At 38.8% G+C, this 23,335-nt stretch overlaps 1 protein-coding gene across 3 annotated transcripts in view; it reads left to right on the top strand.

Moving 5' to 3' along the window:
- ADGRD1 (adhesion G protein-coupled receptor D1) overlaps window positions 1-23,335 on the top strand; it is a 145,389-nt gene that overhangs the window by 99,851 nt on the left and 22,203 nt on the right. For all 3 annotated transcript variants that reach the window (XM_065692482.1, XM_065692483.1, XM_065692481.1), the window contains 4 exons: window positions 2,841-2,994; window positions 9,964-10,030; window positions 11,081-11,147; window positions 18,532-18,623. In XM_065692482.1, the coding sequence (XP_065548554.1) occupies window positions 2,841-2,994; window positions 9,964-10,030; window positions 11,081-11,147; window positions 18,532-18,623 (380 nt within the window). The remainder of the gene's footprint in view (window positions 1-2,840; window positions 2,995-9,963; window positions 10,031-11,080; window positions 11,148-18,531; window positions 18,624-23,335) is intronic.

The following is a 23,335-nucleotide window of genomic DNA, read 5'->3' as shown; positions in this document are numbered from 1 at the left end:
TAGAAAATGTGTCCACTATTTGAAGTTCTGCATCAGTGTATTGAGCTGTTTCTCACTCAGTACTCCTGCATTGCATTGCTTAAACTACTTCGAAATAGGGAGATGAAATGAGCTAGTTTTGTTTATGATATATGTACATGCATAAATTCAAGACTGTATCTAAGCAGCATATAGATTGCAGGGAAGGACATTTTCAGCAGGGTTCTGTATAATGCAGTAAGATTGCCACTTGAGAACACTATTAGAAGTTGAATGTATGCAAATTTACCTATCTGTTTTAAGACTGTCCTCAGTAAACAAGTGACTCCTGTTTTCTGAAAGGCTTTTCTGAGAGTCTGCTTTACTTTCTCAACAACTATAACATGACGTGCCTTGCTGCTGGCTGGACTGATTTTTCTATTTCCACAGACTCAGTAGTAGTCAGCTGTAAGAGTAACAGTAATGACATCTGTCTTTTTACAGGCAGTTTGCTAAAAGTAGTGTGCATCATATGACACAGCAAGGGAGTTCTGCATATTTGTAATATGTAAAATCCCAGCTTTTCAATGCCTTTTTCAAGAAGGCAATCCTGTCATTTAAGAATATCTTCAAAGTAATTAAGGCACAAATACAGAATGAGTAGCACCTTTGCTATGGATCTTCTGTAAAAAAAATCTGCAAATCTCTATTATACAAAATTATTTCTAAGACAGTCTCCTGCTACTTCACAGTGTTTTATTTTTCTGCTGTTTTGCAATTCCTATTGTTTGGCTACCTAAAAATTGAAAAGTATCTGTTTGACAGAACTAGCTTGTAAGTCAGCTTTATGTTGCATTTATATTTTCACGGACTAATCTTCTAGTACAAATCAAAAGGCATTAAAATGGATTTCAGAGCCTTATAAAATTAACAGGAAAGGTTTTTACAGTTTTTGTCAATAAGCAAATCTGGTTTAGTTATATGTCACCAAACACTGCGAAATACTACAACACTTACAGATCTCACTTACATGACTTAAAACCAAAGTTATTGCTTTTTAATACATTTATTCACAGTGGATTTGCATTAGAATGTCCTTGCACTAGCACAGAACTAGCTGACTACCAGTGGGAAGGTATGGGAAAGCTTTAATTTTTGTTAGACGAGCAAGTCCCAACATTTTAATTTTCATTAATACACAAAATCCCAAACCATCAACAAAAAAGAATAAAATGCCAGCACACAGCAGCTAAGCTAAAGCAACAAAGGGGTCTTCCTGTTTGCATGGATGGCATGCAAGCAACCCCTCTGAAATTCTGTAGGTGTCACAGAAGGGATGTTACAACCACCAAGCAGAATGACCGTCATCAGTATGCTGCAAGATGCGAAACACATATAGCTGGGACTTGTTCCAAGAGCGTGTTTAAAATGTGCCTTAACTGAAAACAAACCAAACAAGGTTATCTTGTGGTAAGATCGTTGGCACTCACATCTGTTCAATTACTGCACGATGAGCAAAACCACTTGTGGTGAGACATCCTCGAAAAGCAATTAGCAGGGAAAGGAGAGTGTGCTGTGTGAATACGTGAGGAGTGGGGAAGAAAGGATTAGCTTTTTCTGTTCTTGTCAAGTGGGCTGATAGGAGACTTAGAGAAAAAAGTAAAGATCTCTTTATAGAGCAACTTATGAAAAAGCCAGGTTTTAAGCCCAGACTGCATTATCTGTAGCCCACAGCACTGAGGTGGGTGTAAAAAGGACTCAAGAGGATGTTTTTGCTTCTTGCTGCATTGCCTTAGTCATGGCATTCTTCTCTTTTGGGGCACTTCAAAACATATGTTACAGTTTAAATTGAAATGGTCTAGTTTACACCAGGTGGGCTCACTTTCTAGGTGGTATTATTCTGCTGCTTCAACTTTTCTATTAGCTCCTATTTCCAGAATCTTGATAACACATAGTGAATAAAGGACAATCAAGGAGTATTTAAATTATCTGAAAACTCTGAGTTCTTTGTCTTAATCACTAGATGTATTCTTGCCAAATATGACCTCATATACAGCTGGTACATCAAACTGAGAAAATGGGAATTCAAACAGGGGGACAAACTAGATACCTACTATTGAGCAATTAGGGCTCAAGAGCCAATGAAAGCTTGCTAGCATTTCTTGAAATGTCCATATTGTTCATGGAAGAGCGTATGACACTTCTACAGACTTTCTAACCAGGACAGACAGACACAGGAATACAATGAGATTTAATTTATGTGTTACCTTATGTTTGATGTAAACAACAAAGTAGGAAGGCCACATGGCAGGGTGTAACTAAACAGCAGGTTCAGCATGGTAACTCATTTTAAAATATCTTATGTTTTGCACAAGCTTAACTGATCCATTGACTTTCTACAATTCTTTATAGAAAATGAGGCATGAACTATGCCACAGAGCAGGGAACAAGGTAGAGGACAATGTTTGTATCCCTACTTCTTTGACTTTCCTACTTCCCTGTATTTACTACAGGCTTAGCAACAGGATGTTGACCCTTCGATTTTGAATTCTAAAATTTTTTATAGACTATAGTAGGAGTATTGTTCCTACTATTATAAATAACAACCAGCTTGGATTTCCATATCACAGTTGGCAATGGTTTTGGGGTGGTTCGTGTCGATTTTTTTTTTTTTTTTGGTTTTTGTTTAAAGCTGAAAGGTTGTGTTACTCTGAAACTACCTGAAAATACTCTAGAAAAGAGAAATGCTCAAGTGCTTTGTTTTTAAGCCTGTTCTATGCCAGAGATTTAACATTTAGCATGTAAATGTATATAGAAAAAAAAAAAAAAAGAAGTGACTGTATTACAAAGAAGTAACATACTAATTTTTGTTCTTAATTTAGGTGCCTTGCAAGATCTTGGCCATTCTCCTTCATTTTTTCTTCCTGAGTGCTTTTGCATGGATGCTGGTGGAAGGATTTCATCTTTACAGTATGGTGATCAAAGTATTTGGGTCAGAAGAGAGCAAGCACTTATATTATTATGGAATTGGATGGGGTAAGCATTTATTAGCTGCTTGGTTTAAGTCTCCTCACAGTAGGACAAGATTATATTCAGAAGCATGTGTAAAAATGTCATCTTATGACCATAGTTAGCCTTATTGAGAGTAGGTCTGTTGGATAAGAAAACGCATAATTTTTCTGACTATAATCAGACTTTAAAGTATATAGCCTCTAAACCTAATTCCACTGCAGTAAATTCCATGACCTCACTAGGCCAGATCAGATCCTTAATTACTAAGTCAATAGCAGGAGTGTGGGAGGAAGGTCTCACTGCACTGGTATGTTTTTTTTTGGTTCTCACTCACTACACTGGCTTATTCTAGTATTCTGCAAATCGTACATAAAAAATCAGCGTAGTAGCACAGGGTTACCACAAGACTTCATAGGTTGATGTTTTGTGCCTTGAAATCGTCAGATGAAAAAAGCTGCACAGAGCCTCGGTGTTCTGATTAAGAATAGAAAAGTAGCACTATGACACCGGAATCTCACAGATAGCAATTCACAGCTTTTAAAATGCAGTAATGAAAGCATAACCTGTGTACTTACTGAGGAGTCGAAACTGAGTATTTTGTTCCAAACTCTTCACAACACATGGAAGTCAGCTTGCTGTTACTGTCCTGGAAGTACAGCAGTGATGCTTGACAAACCCCACATTTGGAAGAAAACCGCATACATTGAGTCAAAAGGAGAGATGTGAAAAGATAGCAAAGGAGTATCTATGTAATTACAGATAATTTCAAAATATGTTAAAACATCCATTATCTTTCTCCCCACAAATTCATTTTGAAGATAAAACCCTATTATACCAATAATACAGACCTACTGCAGTCATAGTGGAATATTTAATACCGATTGGCACCATGCAGGTCTGAGTGATGCTAATGCTGTTTACTTTTTTAGATAAATAAATATATATACACATACATATACATTCATACTTATATATTTCAACAGCTGCCTACTTGTCCTGTTTTTTAATATGACATTTTTATTCTGTACATCATTCCTCTTTGGGTTTGAAATCTCTTTCTTGGAAGTTCTGTCTAAGGGCATTTGATACATTCTTCTGGTGAACGTATCTGCTACACTGAGCAGCTTTCTTCTGTGCCCTGTTTCTCTGTGACAAGTTCAGGAGTATCACATACATATGTCCTTACCCTGGTTGCTCTTAAGGAATGGCCAATTTGCATAACAACAATATGCACCTTAAAGCTTCGGGTGCTGAAAGCAGTTGAAAGCTGTTTGGCTGAGTTTTCAGTAGACTTGGGTAAAATATCTCCCCCTTCTTTTTTTCCTTTTTTTCCTCCAAAACCACTACTCAAAACAGGCTAAGTGGAATAATTCATCTCTTGCATGCACACAGACTTAAGAGAACCCAGAGAGGCAGAGGGTTAAAGACGTGGGAGGTTTGTAGATTCTTTTAGATTGAGTGCTAAATGTAGATAAACCTGCTGATGTTATAGAGGTTTCTTGTGGATTTATTTAATCCAGAGCTCATGGAATACAAATCCAAGTGGATCAAACTAAAGAAAATGTTCTCATAAGACCCCGAGAACTCTTTCTCCTTCAGAAATGTTATGTAAAAAGAGACAGCAGTTTATAAAATAATTAGGAACTGGAGTTTAATTCACTGGGGTATTTGCGTATAGCAGATGATTTAATTAACTCAATTTATAATCAATCATTAATTACCTTATGAAAATAAATTAACGATTTAGATGTGCCGCAATGCACCTTTACACTTTTTTTCTGGCATTTTGTGTAAGGTTTATTTATTGTAAAATGGCAGCAATCTACAAAGTGATTTAGAAGGCACAAGGATAAACATGGCATCTGACTGAGATATGACTAGTACTAAATGTTGCATTTTGCTTCCTTTTATTGCAATATGATTGCTACCACTCAATTAGTCGTAATTAGCACAATGTGTACATAGCCTGTATGTGCATAACCCAATGGGACATTAAATGTGGTTACTAAAAAGTCTCTTCAGTGGTATTTTGAATAATGCTTTGGAGTAAAATGCCATAGGCCCAACAGTAGATGTATGGAGCAAAATACGGGAGGTACCAGCAGCAGAAGTTTCTGTATCAGTTGTAGCAGTGCTGCTCTTGGCAAGGATTGTGTAAGAAACCCGGTGACAAGCTCTGTTTCTGAAATGTAGCAAAGCTACTGTTTGAACAGATAGTGGAAGGCGTCATCCATGTAACAGTAATACACTTCTCTGTGTAAACTTTGTGAAATACCTTTTTTGCCAAATATTTTAATTTCTGAAAGTGCATTCCAATTTCTCACAAGGACTAGGAAAAAAATTTTTACTGAAATCCAGTAAATCTACCGTGTCACTGGGAAAGCAGTTTGTATTGCTTTATTTTTTCCATATAGCTCCAAGTATTTACATTTGAATTAAATTGTTGAATTTCCTTAATCATATCTGACATCGTGCTATTGCTGCAAGTGTGTTGAACCATCACTGAAGTAATGTAACGAGGCAACTGCTTTCCAACTTGTTTATCTCTTGACAAGTATCAGGGCAACCTTCAGTCAACAGCACCACAGCTCACTGGCTGGTATGCAAGTTTAATGCTCATCAATTGGTAATAGATGTTGCTAAACAATGATGGGTTTAGAGAGATCCTCCCAGCACTGTTCCTTACTTAAATGCTTAAAAGGACACCCAGGTTTGTCAGCTCCCAACTTTCTCTTTTGTTAGCATACTGGTACTGAATACAATTATAAACATTTAATTAGAGGTCAGGTGTCGGTATTGCATTCAGCAGCAGTGTGTGCTTGTTTTCTGTGGGGTAGTTTGGGCTGTCCCTTCATGAACTTGATGAAAGGACAATAGTGAGAAGTTGTATCTATTGCTAAAGTTCCCACATCTAAACAGAAGCCTTGCAAGGCTGGGGAAAAAGGCTAAAAATGCTTTATCCTAAAATTATTTTGTTTGGCCTTAAAATGAGGGTAAGTTTGCATTGAATACAACTGTCAAAAGAAAGTTGATCATTCTTGTACCATCCTGAGACCATAATAGATATATATTTTCCAGTATCTAATAGAAATTGATGTTTTTTTACACTTTGGCTTAGCTGACCAGATGGCTGAAAGAAGCTGAAGATAAGGATGTTGCATTTCATGTTAGTCAAAACAGATAGTTCATTTCTTCATTCTTAGCTTTTTGAAGTGTGAATGCATTTGATTTCTGCAATCTCATAGGTCCTGGAATAATGGCAGACCCTAGTCCTTAACTTAAAATCCCAGACTCATAAGTCTTATTTAAGCAGAGGCACTGGGGGGTAGGTACATGTGTAAAGGCTTCCATCCTCTGTATTAATGACAAGTTGAAACTTGAGGCAATGAGAGGAGATAAGACAAGGAACTCTGCACTGAGTATCACTGATCCTTGGAGAGATATTACTCCCGTAAAATGAATTTAACAGTAATCAGAGAGGCAGGATAGCAAATGTGCAGAGTTGATTGAAGTTCCTGTTTATTATCTTTAGTCCCAAGGGTGCTAAAATTACCTCAAAGACGGCAGTTGTCAGGAATTCAAAAGAAGAGCAATTTGAAGAAGGTGATAATATCGTACCTTTAAAACCACCTTGAGACTGATTGAGGGGGAAAAAAATACTTTGTTGCCTTGGTGATTCAGCATAATACACACAGGTTATCGTAGCAAAACTTTTCTCACCCACCCATCTGTAGGGTACTGATGATAAGAGTTTGTGATACTGGAGTATTTGCTGTGGCACTTTGGCCTTAACATGTTTTCCTATTTCAGACAATCTCCTTTCCTATAGAGACTGCCTCAGAATGAAGATTTTGTTCTGAGCTGTCAAAAAGAGCTACGTTTCTTTATTTGCTGTTGCTTGGTGTAGTCCCAGACTTCTGCATGGAAACAACATAACACAGCAGAAGAAAATCATAGGAAATTAACTTCTACAAAACAAACTGGAGAATATACTTTCCCCCATCAAGCAAAGTAGATCTTATTCAGTATTGGAAGGAAATATACTTCCATTTGTGTCTAATGCTTAATCTTTCTCTATAAATGACATATTTAGCTTTTTAGAATTAATGTCCTAAAATTGCTTTGAATTGTCTGCCACTGAGTCTCTATGGCCTGTCTGGGGTTTTGCTATGTATAGAAGACGCAGAAGCTTTCGAAATACAACATTCAGATTTACAGGCATTTTCAATTTCATTTATCATTAGTGCCTCAGAAACATAAAGGAAATGGATTAGATGTGATGTTTAATGCTGAAAAGAGGAACTAGCTGACATTCATTTTAGACTTCACCCTACTGAATGTATTTGGGCTGAGTTCTTGGGGAATTTTGTCTAAGCAAGGATTGTGTTATTGGGCTTCCTGTGCCAGGTATTAAAGAGTTTATGCCTGCTCTGCAGACTGTACTTTGATGCTGAGTTTGGGAGGCAGCTCTAAATTAGCTGGCCTCGAGACCCGGAGAACTCGAGCTGCGGCATCACATGCCTCCATGTGGGTTGATTTACCCCATTTAAATGTGATGCCGTATTGCTCTAGGGCTGCAGAGACACAGATGACACCAGTTCAATAGATCAGCTGCCAGAAAGGTGTGCTAGAACATTTTCATCTGTGTTCTGGAAAGCATGGTCTGTTGCACCATAAATTTAGAGATTTGAGGTAGGATTGGTGAGCACGTTTGTAGCATCTGCTAACTGAGAAAACATTCCGGTACTGTAAAATCCCATAACCATAACTCTTCCTTGGATGATAACCAGTGTCAGCACAACACTTTAACGTTACCTATTATGGGTGTAGACTAAACTTCGGCGCTCTTACGTAATTATTACTGACAAAAGTTTGAGCAAACACACTTACACTTGTGTGTAACATGTAATCCATATGAATTCCTTAGTCCAGATCAAATATTATGATCCCCTTAGGCTAAATATTTTTTTTAACCTTTATGGAATTTATTGAATGGTTGTTTCTTAAAGGAAAAATACTCCAATTTCGCTGTTATAAAACCTTGATTCTTCCTCCATTGCCATTATCCATTTAATATCTTGTTAATGCAAAGAAAAGGCAAACTGTACTATAGGCTGCAGACCATTTTACTCTCACGGAATTAGCAGCTCTTTTTGTGCAGATGACTGCTCTATGTTTCATCTGCATAAGTTTTATTATCTTCCAAAGGAACTCTGTATTTAATTTTCTTCTTCACTGCCACTTAAAATTGATATGTCATGATAAATCCTTTGAATAGCCAGCATCTGACTTGGGGGAGAAGGCAGGCAGACTGGAAGTACAAAGTAGAGTTAGTTGGGCACAGGTATTTTTGCTTGTGTGACAAATTCCCTGCTCTGGGAAGACCACTTGAACCAGAAGTCAAGCAGTGCCAATCAACAACTGGCAACCAAAGATGTTATTGGGAATGTAGACAGACCCATGGGACCTTTCATCCAGGTAGCTCTCACACCCATGGCAGACTGAGTTTCAGCAGATAGGCTTATGTCTGTTCTTAACTGCTTTGTTGAACGTGTTATTGATTTTGTTCAGATATGTATAGGAATTTCCTCTCTTAAATAAACAAATAAGCTTGTAAACTAAAATCTTGCCTTTGCTTAGGTCTTACATAAGTATTACTTCTAAGGGGTTATTCCTGATTTGGACAGGCATGGGAGAGCAGAATCAAGTTCATGGAGATATTAAACTTAATCCTGCAGAATGGATTTCAGAGTCTAAGATCTAAGCAATGCCTGTAGATGTTGCTTCTAAACTACCTAGTATCCTTCCTATTTATAAATACAAGGTGCTTCTAGCCACAATCATTAAAGAATGAAAATACTTCTCTAAAAATTATAGTTCTGCCAGTACAGGAACAAGTCACAGAATTTTGTGAGAATGATATTGGTAAGATTAAGCAGAAATTGCTAGTCAAGAGAATTTCATAAAAGCCTCATGCAGAAAACTGGAAGAATTCAAAAGAAAATCGAAACTTATCATATCTCATACTGTCTCTGGGACCTGGGTATTAAATTCTGTAAGATGATAAAAGCCCAAACTTCACATTTTATTAAATCATACAGGAATTAACAGGCAAGCATTTAATGTTTAAAAGGATGAGGTTTTACTCCAATCAGAACTGTTGGCAAGAAAACTTCACTTCCTCTTGAGCTCCTGGCCAGGGAAGCTGTGCTGAAGGGGCACAACAGGATATTGCAGATCTGGGGGCCAGAGGCACACAGCCCCTCAAAAACAGGGCTGCAACTGTCTGCTTTTGTGTAATTGGGGTGTAATCCTGTAAAGCACTGCTCCCCCTCCAAGGATGCAGCACATGGGAACTATCAAAACCCATCTGGAAATACAGCCTAGTTTAAACACTGAAATCTTGTAGAGCTATTTCGTATTTATGTTAAAGTAAGTCTTGGCTGGGCGTCTGAGTGGAATGTGAATTTGCCTCCGTCTTTTCATAAGCATCTTCCGCTGCTGCATGTGATGCTCTAGGTAACCAAATGTCATCATTTCTGTCCTCCTATCTGCTAGCCATGCACCCATGGGAGAAACTCAACTTTGTTTTCTAGACAGTTTTGAATTCTTCAGCAAGGTGCACTTATCTGGGGGAAAGTGGCAAAAATAAGTGTGCTATTGCTTTACATGATATCACTGCTTGGATAGCAAGAGACAGAAATTACCTGAGCAAAAACCAGGCAGAAAAAGGACTATGAATCTCAACGAAATTAGCAGTAATTCATTTTAACTGTTAAACTAGTGCTTTATTGAAAAGTCATTTTTTCTGACATTAATTGATTAAAACATGTTGTATTACACAGCTGCAGGAAGATGTCAAGTTAGACTTAATTCTAAAATTACTCTCAGCTGTTCTGTCATCCATATGAAATTTAACTGAACTTGCAGGGTTCACTGAAGATGTACTTTTGTTACTACTGTTAGTAACCCCTGACTTTGCCTTTTTTGCAGGCTGCCCACTGGTGATTTGTGTAATTTCTACATCAGCGTCCCTAGACAGCTATGGAGAAAGTGGCAAGTGAGTATGGAAATGTCTTCACTCCGGGTGCAGTAAGGATGAAAAATCTGATGGGGAGAAAACCCTGTAGTTAACTAGGGCCTTGTACTTTAACAGGGCCCTAGTTCTGCAAGATCCTGCTGAGGAACTGGTCAGGCAGCCTGCAAATAACAACTGTTGTAAGGCATATTCTTAGAAACCTCAGGTTTGCTTTTCACTGCTGAGATGATGCACAAAAGCTCCTGAGATGCTTTGCCTATTTTTCCCTCTTGCTGCAGAGGTGTCAGGCCTCCCACCGTGAGCACCCTGCTACCCCCTGCACAGAGGAAAGCGCAGGCCAGAACACTTCTAACAAGATGGGAATAACCTTTGACTGAAGATACTTAATCTTTTGAAGAAAACTGCAATTAAACACCTGAAGACCTAAAATGCATAGTGCTAAAAATTTTGATAATTAGTTCCTTTTTAATTTGGGGGGGGGGAGGCAAATTTATCTGAAAAAAAAACCAACAAACCCACCACAGGTGTTTTTTTCCTACCTTAATATGAGCAAAAGATTTGGAGCAAGGGTTATTTAGTGTGTGGCAAACTAGCTTACATCATCACTGCTGCAAGAAAGACATGTGAAGCTGACAGCATGTTTCCCAGTCTCTTCCTCACCACCAGCCAGGCAGGGCAGGGAGAGCTTCAGTTTGTCTCCTGCTACAATGATGGTGCTCATGGCACTGAAATGACTGCCTGTGATGCAGGGTACAGGAACAACAAAGAGCAAATAAAGTGTCTCCCTTCTTCCCATCTTTCCACCCCTAATGCAATTTGAAGGCGTGCTGGGACAGATAGCTGTCACTGACTCTCTGCAAGATCCAAATCAAAGTGAGATCCTGCCTCAGATTCCCTGTGTGAAGGGAAAGGCAGCTTCTTACTGATGCTCTGTCATGTTTCTTGCTTTTAAAATTCATCAGTCTTCTTGCATGCTCTTTTAGGCTTTTTTTCTTTTTTTTTTTAATTAAGAACATTACTAATTAATTGACCATGTATTCCATCTAAAATCATTCTGATTTTTCTCTGCAGCTGCTGGCTTTCACTAGAGAATGGAGCAATCTGGGCTTTTGTGGCACCAGCGTTGTTCGTAATTCTGGTAGGTAAAACCACGGCTGCTGCTTCCTTGTTCCATGTCTGTGTCAGCCCCACAGCAGAACTTACTGAAGGTCTGATGCCAGGCCGGCCACTCGCACAGCAGAGATGAATGGTCCAAAATTACTTTGTTCCTCACCCAGTTTTTTGTCGTGATCACAGCTGTGTATTAGTATATACATATTAATTCTCACACTATCCCAAGACAAAAATACAACCTAAAATACTGAGACAGCCCTCTTGTGAAACAGTCCTGTTGGGGACATTGATAACTGTGTGGAACCAAGTAATATGGGGCTTTTTAATAACTCTCTGAAAGATCCTCAAAAGAACATACTCCGTGGCTTGTGTTTCATATACACCAGTAAAAGCTGAAAGGCCAATTCCACCTCCCTGGTGTTGGAAGCTTTTGCGAGTGCTCTCAGTAGAGATGCTCATGAGCAGTTTGCAACCAGTCAGCAGCTAGCAGGAATGGGTTAAAACAATGTTTAAAAAGGAGTTGTCACCTTGGGGCTGAGCTCTGGGGGAGGTAACAAACCTCCTCCAGACCTGTCTTGTTACAGTGATAAGGAATTTGCACTCTGATTTTGAATTCAATGTCAGGTACAGCAGTTTGTCCTGCTGAGCAAGCAGGGCTGTGAAGGTAAGTTCACTGTGTCAGGTGGCTGCCACAAATGCCTCTGCCACCTATAATGAACATCATCTTTCCAGGGGAGGGTGCAGGTTCATGGCTCCAGCGCTAATACATGAAGGCTCTACAGCAGTTTAATTATGCCCACACATTAAATTACAGTGAGTTTTAGCCTAATCACAGTGATTACCTAAGGAGCCAGTGGTTTTTGCAGGGATTAAATGGGAGATTATTCCTCTTCAGCACTGTTCCCAATACTTTTATTGATCAGGCCATCTATGATTTTTGCTGCAGGTTATAATGTCAGAGTGACAATATGAACATGGAAAAGACTCACTGGTTGCCTTTAAAGCTTTGCTTAGATTTTAAAGACATGAGCCCCAATCTAGACCAGAGTGTGCCTGCTGTGGTGTTTAAGGAAGGTCAGATCCTGACTACTTACATGGAGGAGCATCAAGAGGGGCCACTGATTGTATCTTGCATTTCCTTAAGCAAGCTAGGATTTCAATTGAAGCACACAGACATTTCCCCAGATTTTATTACATGGAAAACCCCCACAAATCGTGTTCACAAGCCAAAGGAAGAAAGGGGAGCTATCCATAGAGAGCTAGTGTTTACCATATTTCTATAATTATTTGGCAAGTAAAAGGTGGCTTCTTGGCTGGCTTTTTCCTGGCAGAGAGTGAAATCAGCCTCCTTTATACTGCAGCCCAGCCCAGTCCAGCATCTTCCACTCAAGATACTGCCCCTGAAAAGCCAGGCTGAATAAGCATACTGCAAAAAACCGTAGTTGCTATAATGATGATGGGAATTGTCTCATGTTAGCATTTTAATTAAGTTATTAATGCAACACATGAAAGTCCCTGTGCAGTAAGGGCAGGTTTCTTTTACCTAAGTGAAAACATGTGTGTAAATAAGAAATGTTGATCACTGGATTAGAGCTAGCTAAACAGCTCTGGACTTTGTGGCAACAAACTTAATTTGTTGGCCTGTACCTTGCACTTTCTGGATGTGAGTTTGTATTCAAAGATATTTAGATATTGATGATTGGAGAGCAATTAAAATAACCCAATATTCAAATGTCTCCTTCTCACATTAGCACTCACTTTCTGGCCATCCTTTAGCAGCAAAGGAGGAAATGAGATGCAATCAGTACAATGAGGTCTTTCCCAGCTCTCTCCAAAGATGGTATTGATCAAAATATGCCAGATACTGCAAGGCTTACTCACCTGAGTGAGCAAAGCCTTCAACAGTTTGCATGTGTATCTGCTTGCCAGTGAAAGTAAGGGTTTGTCTGTCTGGCTCTCACTTATGATATATAGCATTTGTGCAGTTCAAGCTATATTCTTGTAGGGATACAAATATTTTGAGAAGGAGAAAGAGTGATCTCACAAGGTTGATCCATGTAGAGCAATTTGTTAAATAGTGTAATCCCAGCTCTGCCCAGAATAGCAGCAAGCTAGCTGACAAATTATTCTCTCTGGGCATTGAATATGCAAGCTGAAAAATGTGCTAGTGCCTATAGGGAAATAAGGAAGCTAAACACTATTCTGTGTGTGTGCCTGTGCTCTTTAAATAACAAATCAGCTACTAGTTGCATGAACTAGTGTTTAGCTCTGAAAATGCTTCTCAAAAAGCAGGTTTTGACTACTTCCATCCACAGTTTCTCTCTGCCAAGAAAAAAAAAGGATTATGCTGTGAAGAAAACAGGGGGACTGCTCTTTTCAACTCCCACTCCCTAGAGACTAGGCAGACACAGGCTACTTTTGTCCTTCCACAGGCAATATAGACATCAAGGACCCTTCAAACAGAAAGATGTGGTAGGAGTGTGACTGGGAAAAAAATACTCACACATACTTTTCTAGGGAGTAATTCACAGAACCTCCCAGCCCTATATGGATTCCCATACCCAAAGTGCTATTTCCTTGGGCGTTGAGTCAAGGGATGTGATGAAGGAAATATTTCCTTCTATGAGTAGGTCTTTTGGCTTCTACCTGCATCTGAAGGTTTAAAGATCACTCTCTCTCACCCACAAAGCTCAAGCCTCTACATTCTCTTAAAGCATTTATGCAAAAAAATTGTTGCCATTAATTTGAAGACCAAGCTAAGGTCAGTCAGAGTTGGCCTGCGACATGTCTTCAATGAAAAAAGAAACTTGACAAAGCACCTGAATGTTTGGAACAAGACATTACACCTCTGGCAGAAGGCTTGTTTGTTATCAACCATCTGCTGGCTTGGTCTGCTTCCATAGATATGGCAGAATTAAGGAAATTCTGTGGAAAGCATCTGTGTACAGGGACCAGAGGGCATGCTGCAGGCAGTGAATGGTCCATTGTGGGGGAAGATACTGGGCTATAGTGACAAGTCCTTTCTGTTGTTTCCTCTGTAAGTAGTTATTTGTCTGGGGTGTTTTACAAGTCTTACAGATAAACAGCATTTTTATGGAGCTAAATTATTTCCATTAACATACTGTAAGGGTTTGATGCTGTGGGGGATTTGTAACTACTGTCTTCAGATGGGACTCCAAAGAACTTGAGGTCCAGGATGAGCTTTCCATCACTAACTTTAGTTGGTACTTGATTATGAACATTCAATATATACAAGAAATTCTCTCCCTTACACCTGGTGATCATACCTGATTAAGTTCTCTTCCTCCTGGTAGTTATTCGTACCTTTATGTACCACTGCAGAATTGCAATGACTTCTGTTTGCTGAGAGTCTAACTCTGCACTTAAGTCCACTGATGGAAAAGTGGCAACCTGTCTCCCTTATTAGACATCATGGGAAGGAGTGACAGAACTGGACCCATAGTGTTTAAAGGCCCCAAGATGGTAGGATTCCTCAGAGTCATTGAAAACAAGTACATAGGTCAGTACTGTGATGGATTTGAGCACAAATAAACAGACCACAGCTACTAAACCCCTCAGTTACACTTCTTAACAGGAAAGCATGTGGCATTGTTTTGAACAAGAGGACAGACTGTAAGAAATTAAAAATTAAGGATTAATATTAGGAAAGAGGAGAAGTCAGGGATCTGTTACATTTTATTGTGTATTTCCAACCTCGAAATTTTGCTCTCCTACTCAGCTCTGACTGGTGTGATACTACATGCATTAATATGAAATAATGTACAGAGAAGTCTAAAATAACTCAGTTTAGTCTTCCATCTGTAGCTGGAATTGCTCAGGGATAGCTAAAAGTGGAATCAGGCTTTTCAAAAATCATTTTAACATTGATCTATTTTAATCAAGTAGCTGTGTTTGGAAATGCAGAATACCCAGTAATTGCTGATCTGCCCGGCAATGGGCTGCAACTGCAACAACTTGCAGCAGCGGTGTGCAACCACTGCAGTCACAGTAAGGATCAAATTAACTCACGCCATAAGCGAGCATGTTAAACCTTAGATTGGAAGAGTCAGTTATAATTCCTTGTACCATTGCCCGAAACTGAAGTGGAGCCTTAAAATAGTTGCGGTTTTAGAGGAAAGCTGGTCAATGGATTTAATTAAGGCAATATGTTTTATTCTTGTTTATAGCTCCTTTGTGCTGCCAAGCCTTTTCTTGGCTAGGATGCAACACACCACATCAGAGGGTTTTACACATGGGATTTCTGCAATGTACTAAAGAAGAAACAAAAATCTCACGAGACTCGGAGGAAATCTAGGTGAAACCCCTGCAAAAAAAAAAAAAAAAGAAAACCGAAGTGAGGAAGGAATCTGTCTCACTGTATCTGGTCTGTCAACATTTTGATGAGAGAAGATTTTGAAAGAGGTCCTTTTAACCCATTTAAGTCTCTTCCTGATCCGACAATTTTCAGTCAGACGAAGCTGTCACTAGAGTGAGCCAGAGCTTCCTGATGTCATTGGGATCTTTCCATGGGCCCTGGTGGGCTTTGGATCAAGCCCAGAGTAATGGGAACGGGCAGCTCTTGCTGATTTCACAGAGATCTGCAAATGGCTGGGGTTGGATAAGCTGCCTTGAAAGGAATCCTGTGAGTTGGGAAACAAGCACTGATGTTCTGCGCTAGGCTTTTTGTAAGCAGAGTGTGGCCAGTACCTGCAAACAAAAATATTCTTAAGTTCCTGTGTAATTTAGGCACAGCAACCGTCAGGTAATGTGGGCTTTCAGAAGAGTAAGAAGCAGCAGCCATTTATAGTTCCCTTATCTAAATGTTTATATTCTAGTTTGAACATTCTGATACAGGTTAAAGCACAATGGGTGTTTCAACTAAGCATTCTCCCACTCAAATCACTGGCAAAGTATTTACATCAGATGCCAAAAAAATCACTGGAAGAACAATTCAGTGGCGGTGTTTTGGTTTCCCATTAATAAGAGCAGTGGAAATACCTCCATCCTTTACTTACTGAAGCATTAACGAAGACAGACATTTGTAGCTAATCTCTTTGTTTAGGCTGGATGGGATAACTGTGGTTTCTCAAAATACCTAAGCCAAAATTTTTAAGTAGTTCAGGAAATCTAACTATAGAACTTGGGAACTGGAGTGTAATGGTTCCTTGCTAATTTTACAAGTACATTGGTTTTTATCAGCAGTGAGAGCACAATGTTTCCTTCTCATCTTTAAATGTATTACTGATGCTCCCTGGAAAGACACGTATTCACACTGACTGCACAAGAGAAACTCCAGGCCTTTTTAAATTTCCACTTTAGGATATCCAGAATACCTAGGAAATTAACTTTCAATTTAATTTCTTTTATATGAAACTAAAATTCAGCCAGAAATCCTGAACATTTTGTGCTTTAGAAAACCATCAAATTTTTGTCTCCTTCAAGACTATCCTGCTTGTGCTGTTTTCATGACCAGATTTTAGGTTCCAGTACAGGGAGAATTTACAAGATGCTGTGTTCAGGTGTTGGTGCTGATCATTCACAACTTTCACTGGCTTTTGTGAGATGTAGGAAATTTAGAAGTTGAAGAATGAGGCTTCATTTTGGGAGAGAGTATATTAATGTCCGCTATTTGGTCATAATCCATGTATTTTTAAAAATGCTATGCAGAAAGCAAAATCTAGGAGTATCTAAAAAGAATTTGGAATGGAAGAAAGCATTAGGGTTTAGTGAAGCTGGCACGAGCGTTTGCAGTCATCAGACAAAGGGATCCTGGACTGTGCCAGGGTGAACTTGAACTGTCAGTGGGACATCCACAAGGAGGTGTCAAAATGTGACTAATAAAGTGATTGATACTTCGGATAAAAGACTAGAAAAGGCTGCTGAAAGAGAGTATGTCAGGAAAGAAGTTAAGGGTATAGAGAGGCATTTTCTGTGTAACTCCCATGAAAGCTGGAGTAATGATGATGATCATTTGGTCAATGTGTCAGAAAATTGGACAGTTTGGAGAAGAGAGAGAAGAGAGAGTTCAACTTGGTCAGGTTCCTCATTTGCTGCTTCAGTCAATGCGCATATTTAGCATATAAATGGGTTTCTCAAAAATGCTTGTTACCACCTCAATAAATTTACAGAAGTTATTTACGAAATATGATTTGGTGGGAATAGGGAAAATGATCCCAAGGCCATTGATTTCACCTCTCATTCATCTCTGTAAAGCTGACTGCACAAGTACACTTGTAATTGAAAGGCTGTCAAGTTCCACGGGGTATTCTTTGAACAGGCTAAAAAGCTGTGGCAGAAATGAACTATCACAGCTATGCTCCTACTTTACACAGGTGATGATCTGCCCTTACAAATCTAAAATTAAGAGTGGTCAGAGTTGAAACATACCAATGAAACCATTGCTATCAGACATTTTGTAATTCACCCTCTCATCCTCAGAATTACAATACATGTGTCAAAATAGGATATGGTGACTGAATTTTAACTGAGCAACAGCACTATTCTAAATCTTCTCTTTTTGTTCTTTAGTTCAGCATAGTTTTGTCTACCTTTGTTCTTAACTTGATGCTAAATCTCAGCTTTGCAGCAGATGTGTAACTTCGGACAGGAAGAGGAAAATGCATCTTTCACCTTCACATTCTCTCCCCTTTTTTTCTTTAAACCCAAGGTCCTTGCACAGCAAGACAATCCTTGCCACATTTCCTTTAAGTGGTGAAGATTTTCTTCTTTATTCACCTGTGATGCCAGAGCAAACTCTCTTTTGTTAGACATTTTCAGCCTTAGTCTTTTCAAGATTTCCTACTTTTCTGGTGGGAGTTCTTTTCATTTCGTTGATGCTTCTGCTGGGCCTGACATCAAAAAGAGCAGGGCTTTTGAAGAGCAGAGTTGAGGCTTAACATATTTTCCTCATTGCTTTTTTAAAATAATCTTGTGCTTAAATTGCAAACAGACTTCAGTAAGAAACAGAATTGCTGACTGGGAAGTGCTTTCTGAAGCCTGTCCACATGCAAACACAAAACCAAAGACCATGCAGACACACGCACCTGCTCACCGAAGTTTCTGTCTGATTTGTCAGCTGGTAGTAGACTATTAAGGTATTTATTTGTACAGTAGGGATGCTGAGGACGTCTTTAGCTGTGAAGCAATCTATCAATCCAGCCTTATCCTAGACAGGCAAGGACTGTTCCTGAAGGAAAGAAAGCACAAACAACCCACAGCGGAAGAGGGAAATCCACTGACAAGAGTCAAGCTATGCCAGTCCAAAGTTGGAAACCTCTTTTGCCAAAGAAATACAACACACAGAGTTCCTATTTTCTGTTATATTTGTACAATACATTCTGAGGGCAGTTTGCACCTCTGACACAGTTGATACTTACTGTTCTAACCAAGTCTTGTTCCTCCTTCTTCAGGTCAATATTGGTATTCTCATTGCTGTCACAAGAGTTATCTCAAGAATCAGTGCAGACAACTACAAGGTCCATGGAGATGCCAATGCCTTCAAGTAAGTTTTTCTCATTCAAATTATATTATAACTAGTAATTTCACACTGGCAATGTTGCGTCAAACAGACATGTATCATGGAGTTTTCCCCAGAACACTGATATCCTTACTCTTCAGTAACAGGCAAGTAATGTTAAAGACAGCATGTCATTCTCTTCAATGCAGACAGTTAACCTATATTCTCTGAAAGCCAAATGCAGCACAGGATGAAACTGGTGGTTCACCATGAGCTAAAGTGTTTTCTTGCTTATTACAGTTATCAGCATTTGTTGATTCATGGTCTGCCCTTTTGTTAATGGAGGCTTTCGTCTTCCTGCTGTATTCAAAGATAAATCTCACAGAGCATCATTAATCTGTACTGGGGTATTGCAAATATTCTGCTCCTTCAGAGGATAAATAAACCTTGCTTCTAGCCCCCTTTCAGCATTAAAATTAGGCACATGCTTATCTTTGAGACCCTCTGGGTACTGAAAAGCACACAGACTTATGCTGGATTTAAATGTGTGCCTAAAATCAAGTGGGTCTCTGTATCAAGGTGCTTTGGGCTTCTTGGAATGATGGCTTCTCTGAGAGTGTATCATCTTTAAAATACTCTACTAGCAAGGCTAGAGGGGAAACACAAGACAGACATGTCATTGTGTGAATATACTAAAGGGAAAATTCTGATTTCTAAAAGCCATAGGGTTGCATATGTATAACTACAGACATAATTTTATACACTGATTATAAAGTAAGATGCTGAATGTTCTGGTTTGTATTTTGTTATCTTCTGAAGATGCTTTAGTCCAAATATAAAAAGGAAAAAAAGACACTGTATGTAACTCAAAGAATATGTAACTTAGGTAGAAGGAAAATGTGATGATGTGTTTAATGATTCTGAGTCAAAGGCTATTCTATGGTAAGGATTTGGTGCCACTGCTCTGAAATGCTATTGTAAAGAAAATTTTTATGCTCGGATTACTTATGTAATTTTTAAAATGCCATTAAGTTTTAACTATTGGTGACAGTTACCTAATTGAAGCTAATTTAGTTACTATATACTTACCCAACAGGAAAAGAAAACCAGAAAATAAGTCTACACAAAAATCTATAAGATAATTACATTGTACTGAAATAAAAAGACTGGGAATTAAAATGATTGTTTCAGGTTTGGCTGAGTCCCTGTGACCTTCAGAAAGACAAAGGAAATTAGGCCCTTAGGAAGCCAATAACTGTATATTGTCAATGCCAATTTGTGTACACTATTAGAATTGAGAAGACAAAGGAACAACCGAAGTACAAGAGGAGCTACACAGATTTCTCTATGTACTTAAGTATTTCCATATTTGTATTACAAATAATTGATTCAATACATGCTGTAACCTGCACACTAACACATTCATTTTTTTTAAAGAAAACTATGTGTGTGTATGTAAGTAAAATGGTTTAAGAGTGGTTGGTCTAGGAGTAAGGTGAAATCCATTTAAACGGGAGTATATGTTCTTAGTTTAAATATTATCACCATAGAGTTGGAGTGGCGGAGCTCTGTACTGAAAATATGACTTCTCCAGGCACCCTGGTTGGAAATGCTGCTTGTGCCAGTTAGTTTTTAAAATACAGATTAAGGATTTGACCTAAAAAAAATAGAGAAAAATGATAATCAGTGGGAAGATACATCTGGAAGCATTCAAGGGTTAATTTGCTCTGATAGAACAGTTTTCTTCACAGAATTAATTCAATAAAATATAACTGAAGGTAAACAATATAATACAGCAGAACATACTTCTGTAGATCTCATTATAGAAAGGGGTCCTCAGAAAAAATCTGAAATGAGAAGGGCAAAAAGAGCTGTCCAAATCAGGGAGTATTTATACCCTGATTCAATACAGTGGTGAGGCATGAAGTATTAGGGGTTTCATGTACAGAGGATGTCATGGACAAAGTTGGTCTCTTGGAACAAAGATGAAGATAAGGCCTTTGTAACACTGGAATTCATTTTCTTGCCATCAGCATTTCTCATACAGGTGAGAAGTTTGTATGTGCATTGTGAAATCATTCTGTCCGTGGTACCTTTTTCCAAAAAAGAGCAAACAAAAAAAAGAGGGTTCTGTTCTGACAGCTGCATGGGACATGGTTTTCATAGTGAAAAACACCCTATACCCCCAACCACCACAGGGTCCTAGATGTTGATCAGAGGCTGTCAACATGTGAGAGTGGATAAGCACAGCCAAACAAATTGGTGCCAGCACACAGAAAACAGAAAATCACAACAAGCTCTGTAGTTTCTGTCAAGTCACCGTCAGCAGGGACTGCAGGGTAGGTTTTGAATCAACAAGTTCAATTGGATTAGGGAGGAATCACTTAAGACTGCAAAGTGCTTTGTGTAATATAAGCCTTAAATAAAGGGCCTGTCAGGCATCCATCTGAATAGTGCTGTTCATGGTATTAGCTATGGGGAAGCTACAATATGTTAGAATTTATCAAGCACTTTTTAGAAACAGTTGAATTAAAATGGCACATAGTGACTTTAGTGAGACAAGAAAGCACTTGTCACCATGTTGCAGTTGTTTGCTGCTGTGAAGTGGTGCATAAAGCAGAAGTGGTTTCTTTAGGGCTGTGTTCAATGGCTTCAGAAAGCCAAAGACAGAAAATGACAATTGCAGTGTGAGCAGCTGAGGAGGGGAAGCCTGCTCAACGCAATGAACTTGAGAGGGACAAAAAGAGGGATTCTGGTGCTGTCTTTTTTATCTGGAATGAAATTTAAATGGAAAGCACAATGAGAAACAGTAAATTGCTGTCTGTAACAATTTGGATGACAGCACTTAAACAGCAGGCTTTCGAAGTTTATGAGTGATGATGAACTGAAAGGCGTAGCAGGACTGGCTGAAGAACAGCGCAAGTGCCCGTGGCAGGAGTGTGAGGGAGGTGCCAGGACCAGTTTGTCTTCACTTGGTAACTCCAGCCAGTATTTCTGTCTGCCTTAAGCTCCTGAGTAAGAGGCCTCACTCACACTTGCAGCTGTGCAGAGTTCAAATACAAACAGCATTGTAGTCTGAAAATGCCAGCCTACAGGTTTTACAGAACAGGCTCATCACCAGGCTCACTCTGGCCAGGCTTTGCTGCCAAAGGAAAAGTTTAAACATGCTAACCAGGACTGGCTTCCCTTTCTGCTGGCAGCCTGAGTGGGACAGCACCTAACCTGGATTTGTCTTCTCTAGCTCCAGAGCTTAGTAAAGCCAATATCATCTCCACTGGGCCTCCTCATCAGTACAAAACCATCTGCTTTCTGCCATGCAGTTCATTTAGTCTGTTAAATCTCACTCGCCTTAAAAAGTTCCGTTTTCTCCCCAGAGACTAGGGAAGGAAGCCTAGACTGCCCTATTTGTAGTTGGATACATCTCCAAGCACGTCTCAAGGCAGGTGTGATAACTCGTACCTCTGAGGTCATCAACCCATAACTTAGGAGAAATTACCTTAGGAAATTACCAGGACAAAGATGCAGTTATGAGCCATGATGATGTCAGTTAGAAAGGATATTTATTGTTAGGGAAGTGCTAGTACTGGAGCATATTTATTTTCCCTCAAGATTAAGTTACTTGGTAACACAAGTGGATATTACCAACAGGACTTGTTTCTCTTGGCAACAGACAGCAATAAACTGATGTAATTATTTAGAGTAATTGTTCCTGATTTTCCATATGGCAACAGGTCCTCTCAAATGCTGACTCAAATGTGACTACAGAATATGCGTCAGGGTGAGCCAGTGCTCTGCTCTGAAAGCAGCATCTGTCAAACTTCATGTTTAAAAGCCAAAACAGAAAAGGAAGCTGTGAACAAAATTCATTCTTTATCATAAAATTATTAATTATCTTCCCTATTTACATTTCACCCAGCATAAAGTGCAGCGCATTACTGACTGACTGACCTCATCAGGTTCAGACATTGCTTGTCACAGTGGAGATCTCAGACAGCATCTTCCTGGACATTTTATTCTAGTTTCAGAGATACTCATGTGGACATGTCTGTTCAGAGTAAATAATAACAGCATCCACAAAATAAAATATGGGATTAACTCAAGAAGCAGCATGAAAGAGTAAGTTTATATGGTACATAAGCTGCAAAACACCCAGTACTTTAAGGCAAAGTGAATACAATTAATAATCAGTATATGATCAGATGCTAATAAATGCATAATAGAGTCCTGTGACAATCCGAACAGTAAGTACTTGTTGGTGAAGGAACTTTTGCATGTGTGTAAAAATAGTCACTTTTTTTAGTCTCTGAAACTTTATTCTGCAAGTGCAGTTTACTGTTAAGAGCCGAGCAAAGAATTGTTATTAGTTCCCATTTACTACTTGATTTTATTTAAGAACACTTTTTTTGTATTGTTTTTGCGGCGTACTGAACATGTGTAGAACACAAGCTCTTTCACTTGGTTGTGACTGATTATATTGGAACCTTTTATTAGATGATCAGCTATTGACTCTCAGCAAAATACTTTTGTGTAACAATTCATTGCTTTCTAAGAATATTTTTGCATCCAGAGAACAGATTTTCCACCAAAAGCAAATTTAAATGTTTTAGCTTATAAAATGCTGAATCAAGTATCTTGAAACATTTAAATGCACGCATACAACATTTAGTTGTATTAGCCATTCTTCTGTTAGGGAAATAATTAATCATATATTTGAGTTTACATGTATGAGTAGTTTTCTAATGCAAGTAAAGCAGATT

The sequence above is a fragment of the Lathamus discolor genome, chromosome 12, assembly GCF_037157495.1.
Source record: "Lathamus discolor isolate bLatDis1 chromosome 12, bLatDis1.hap1, whole genome shotgun sequence".
NCBI classification, from domain to species: Eukaryota; Metazoa; Chordata; class Aves; order Psittaciformes; family Psittacidae; genus Lathamus; species Lathamus discolor.
The sequence above is the reverse complement of the archived record's forward strand: the minus strand, read 5'-3'. Positions and strand labels throughout refer to the sequence as shown.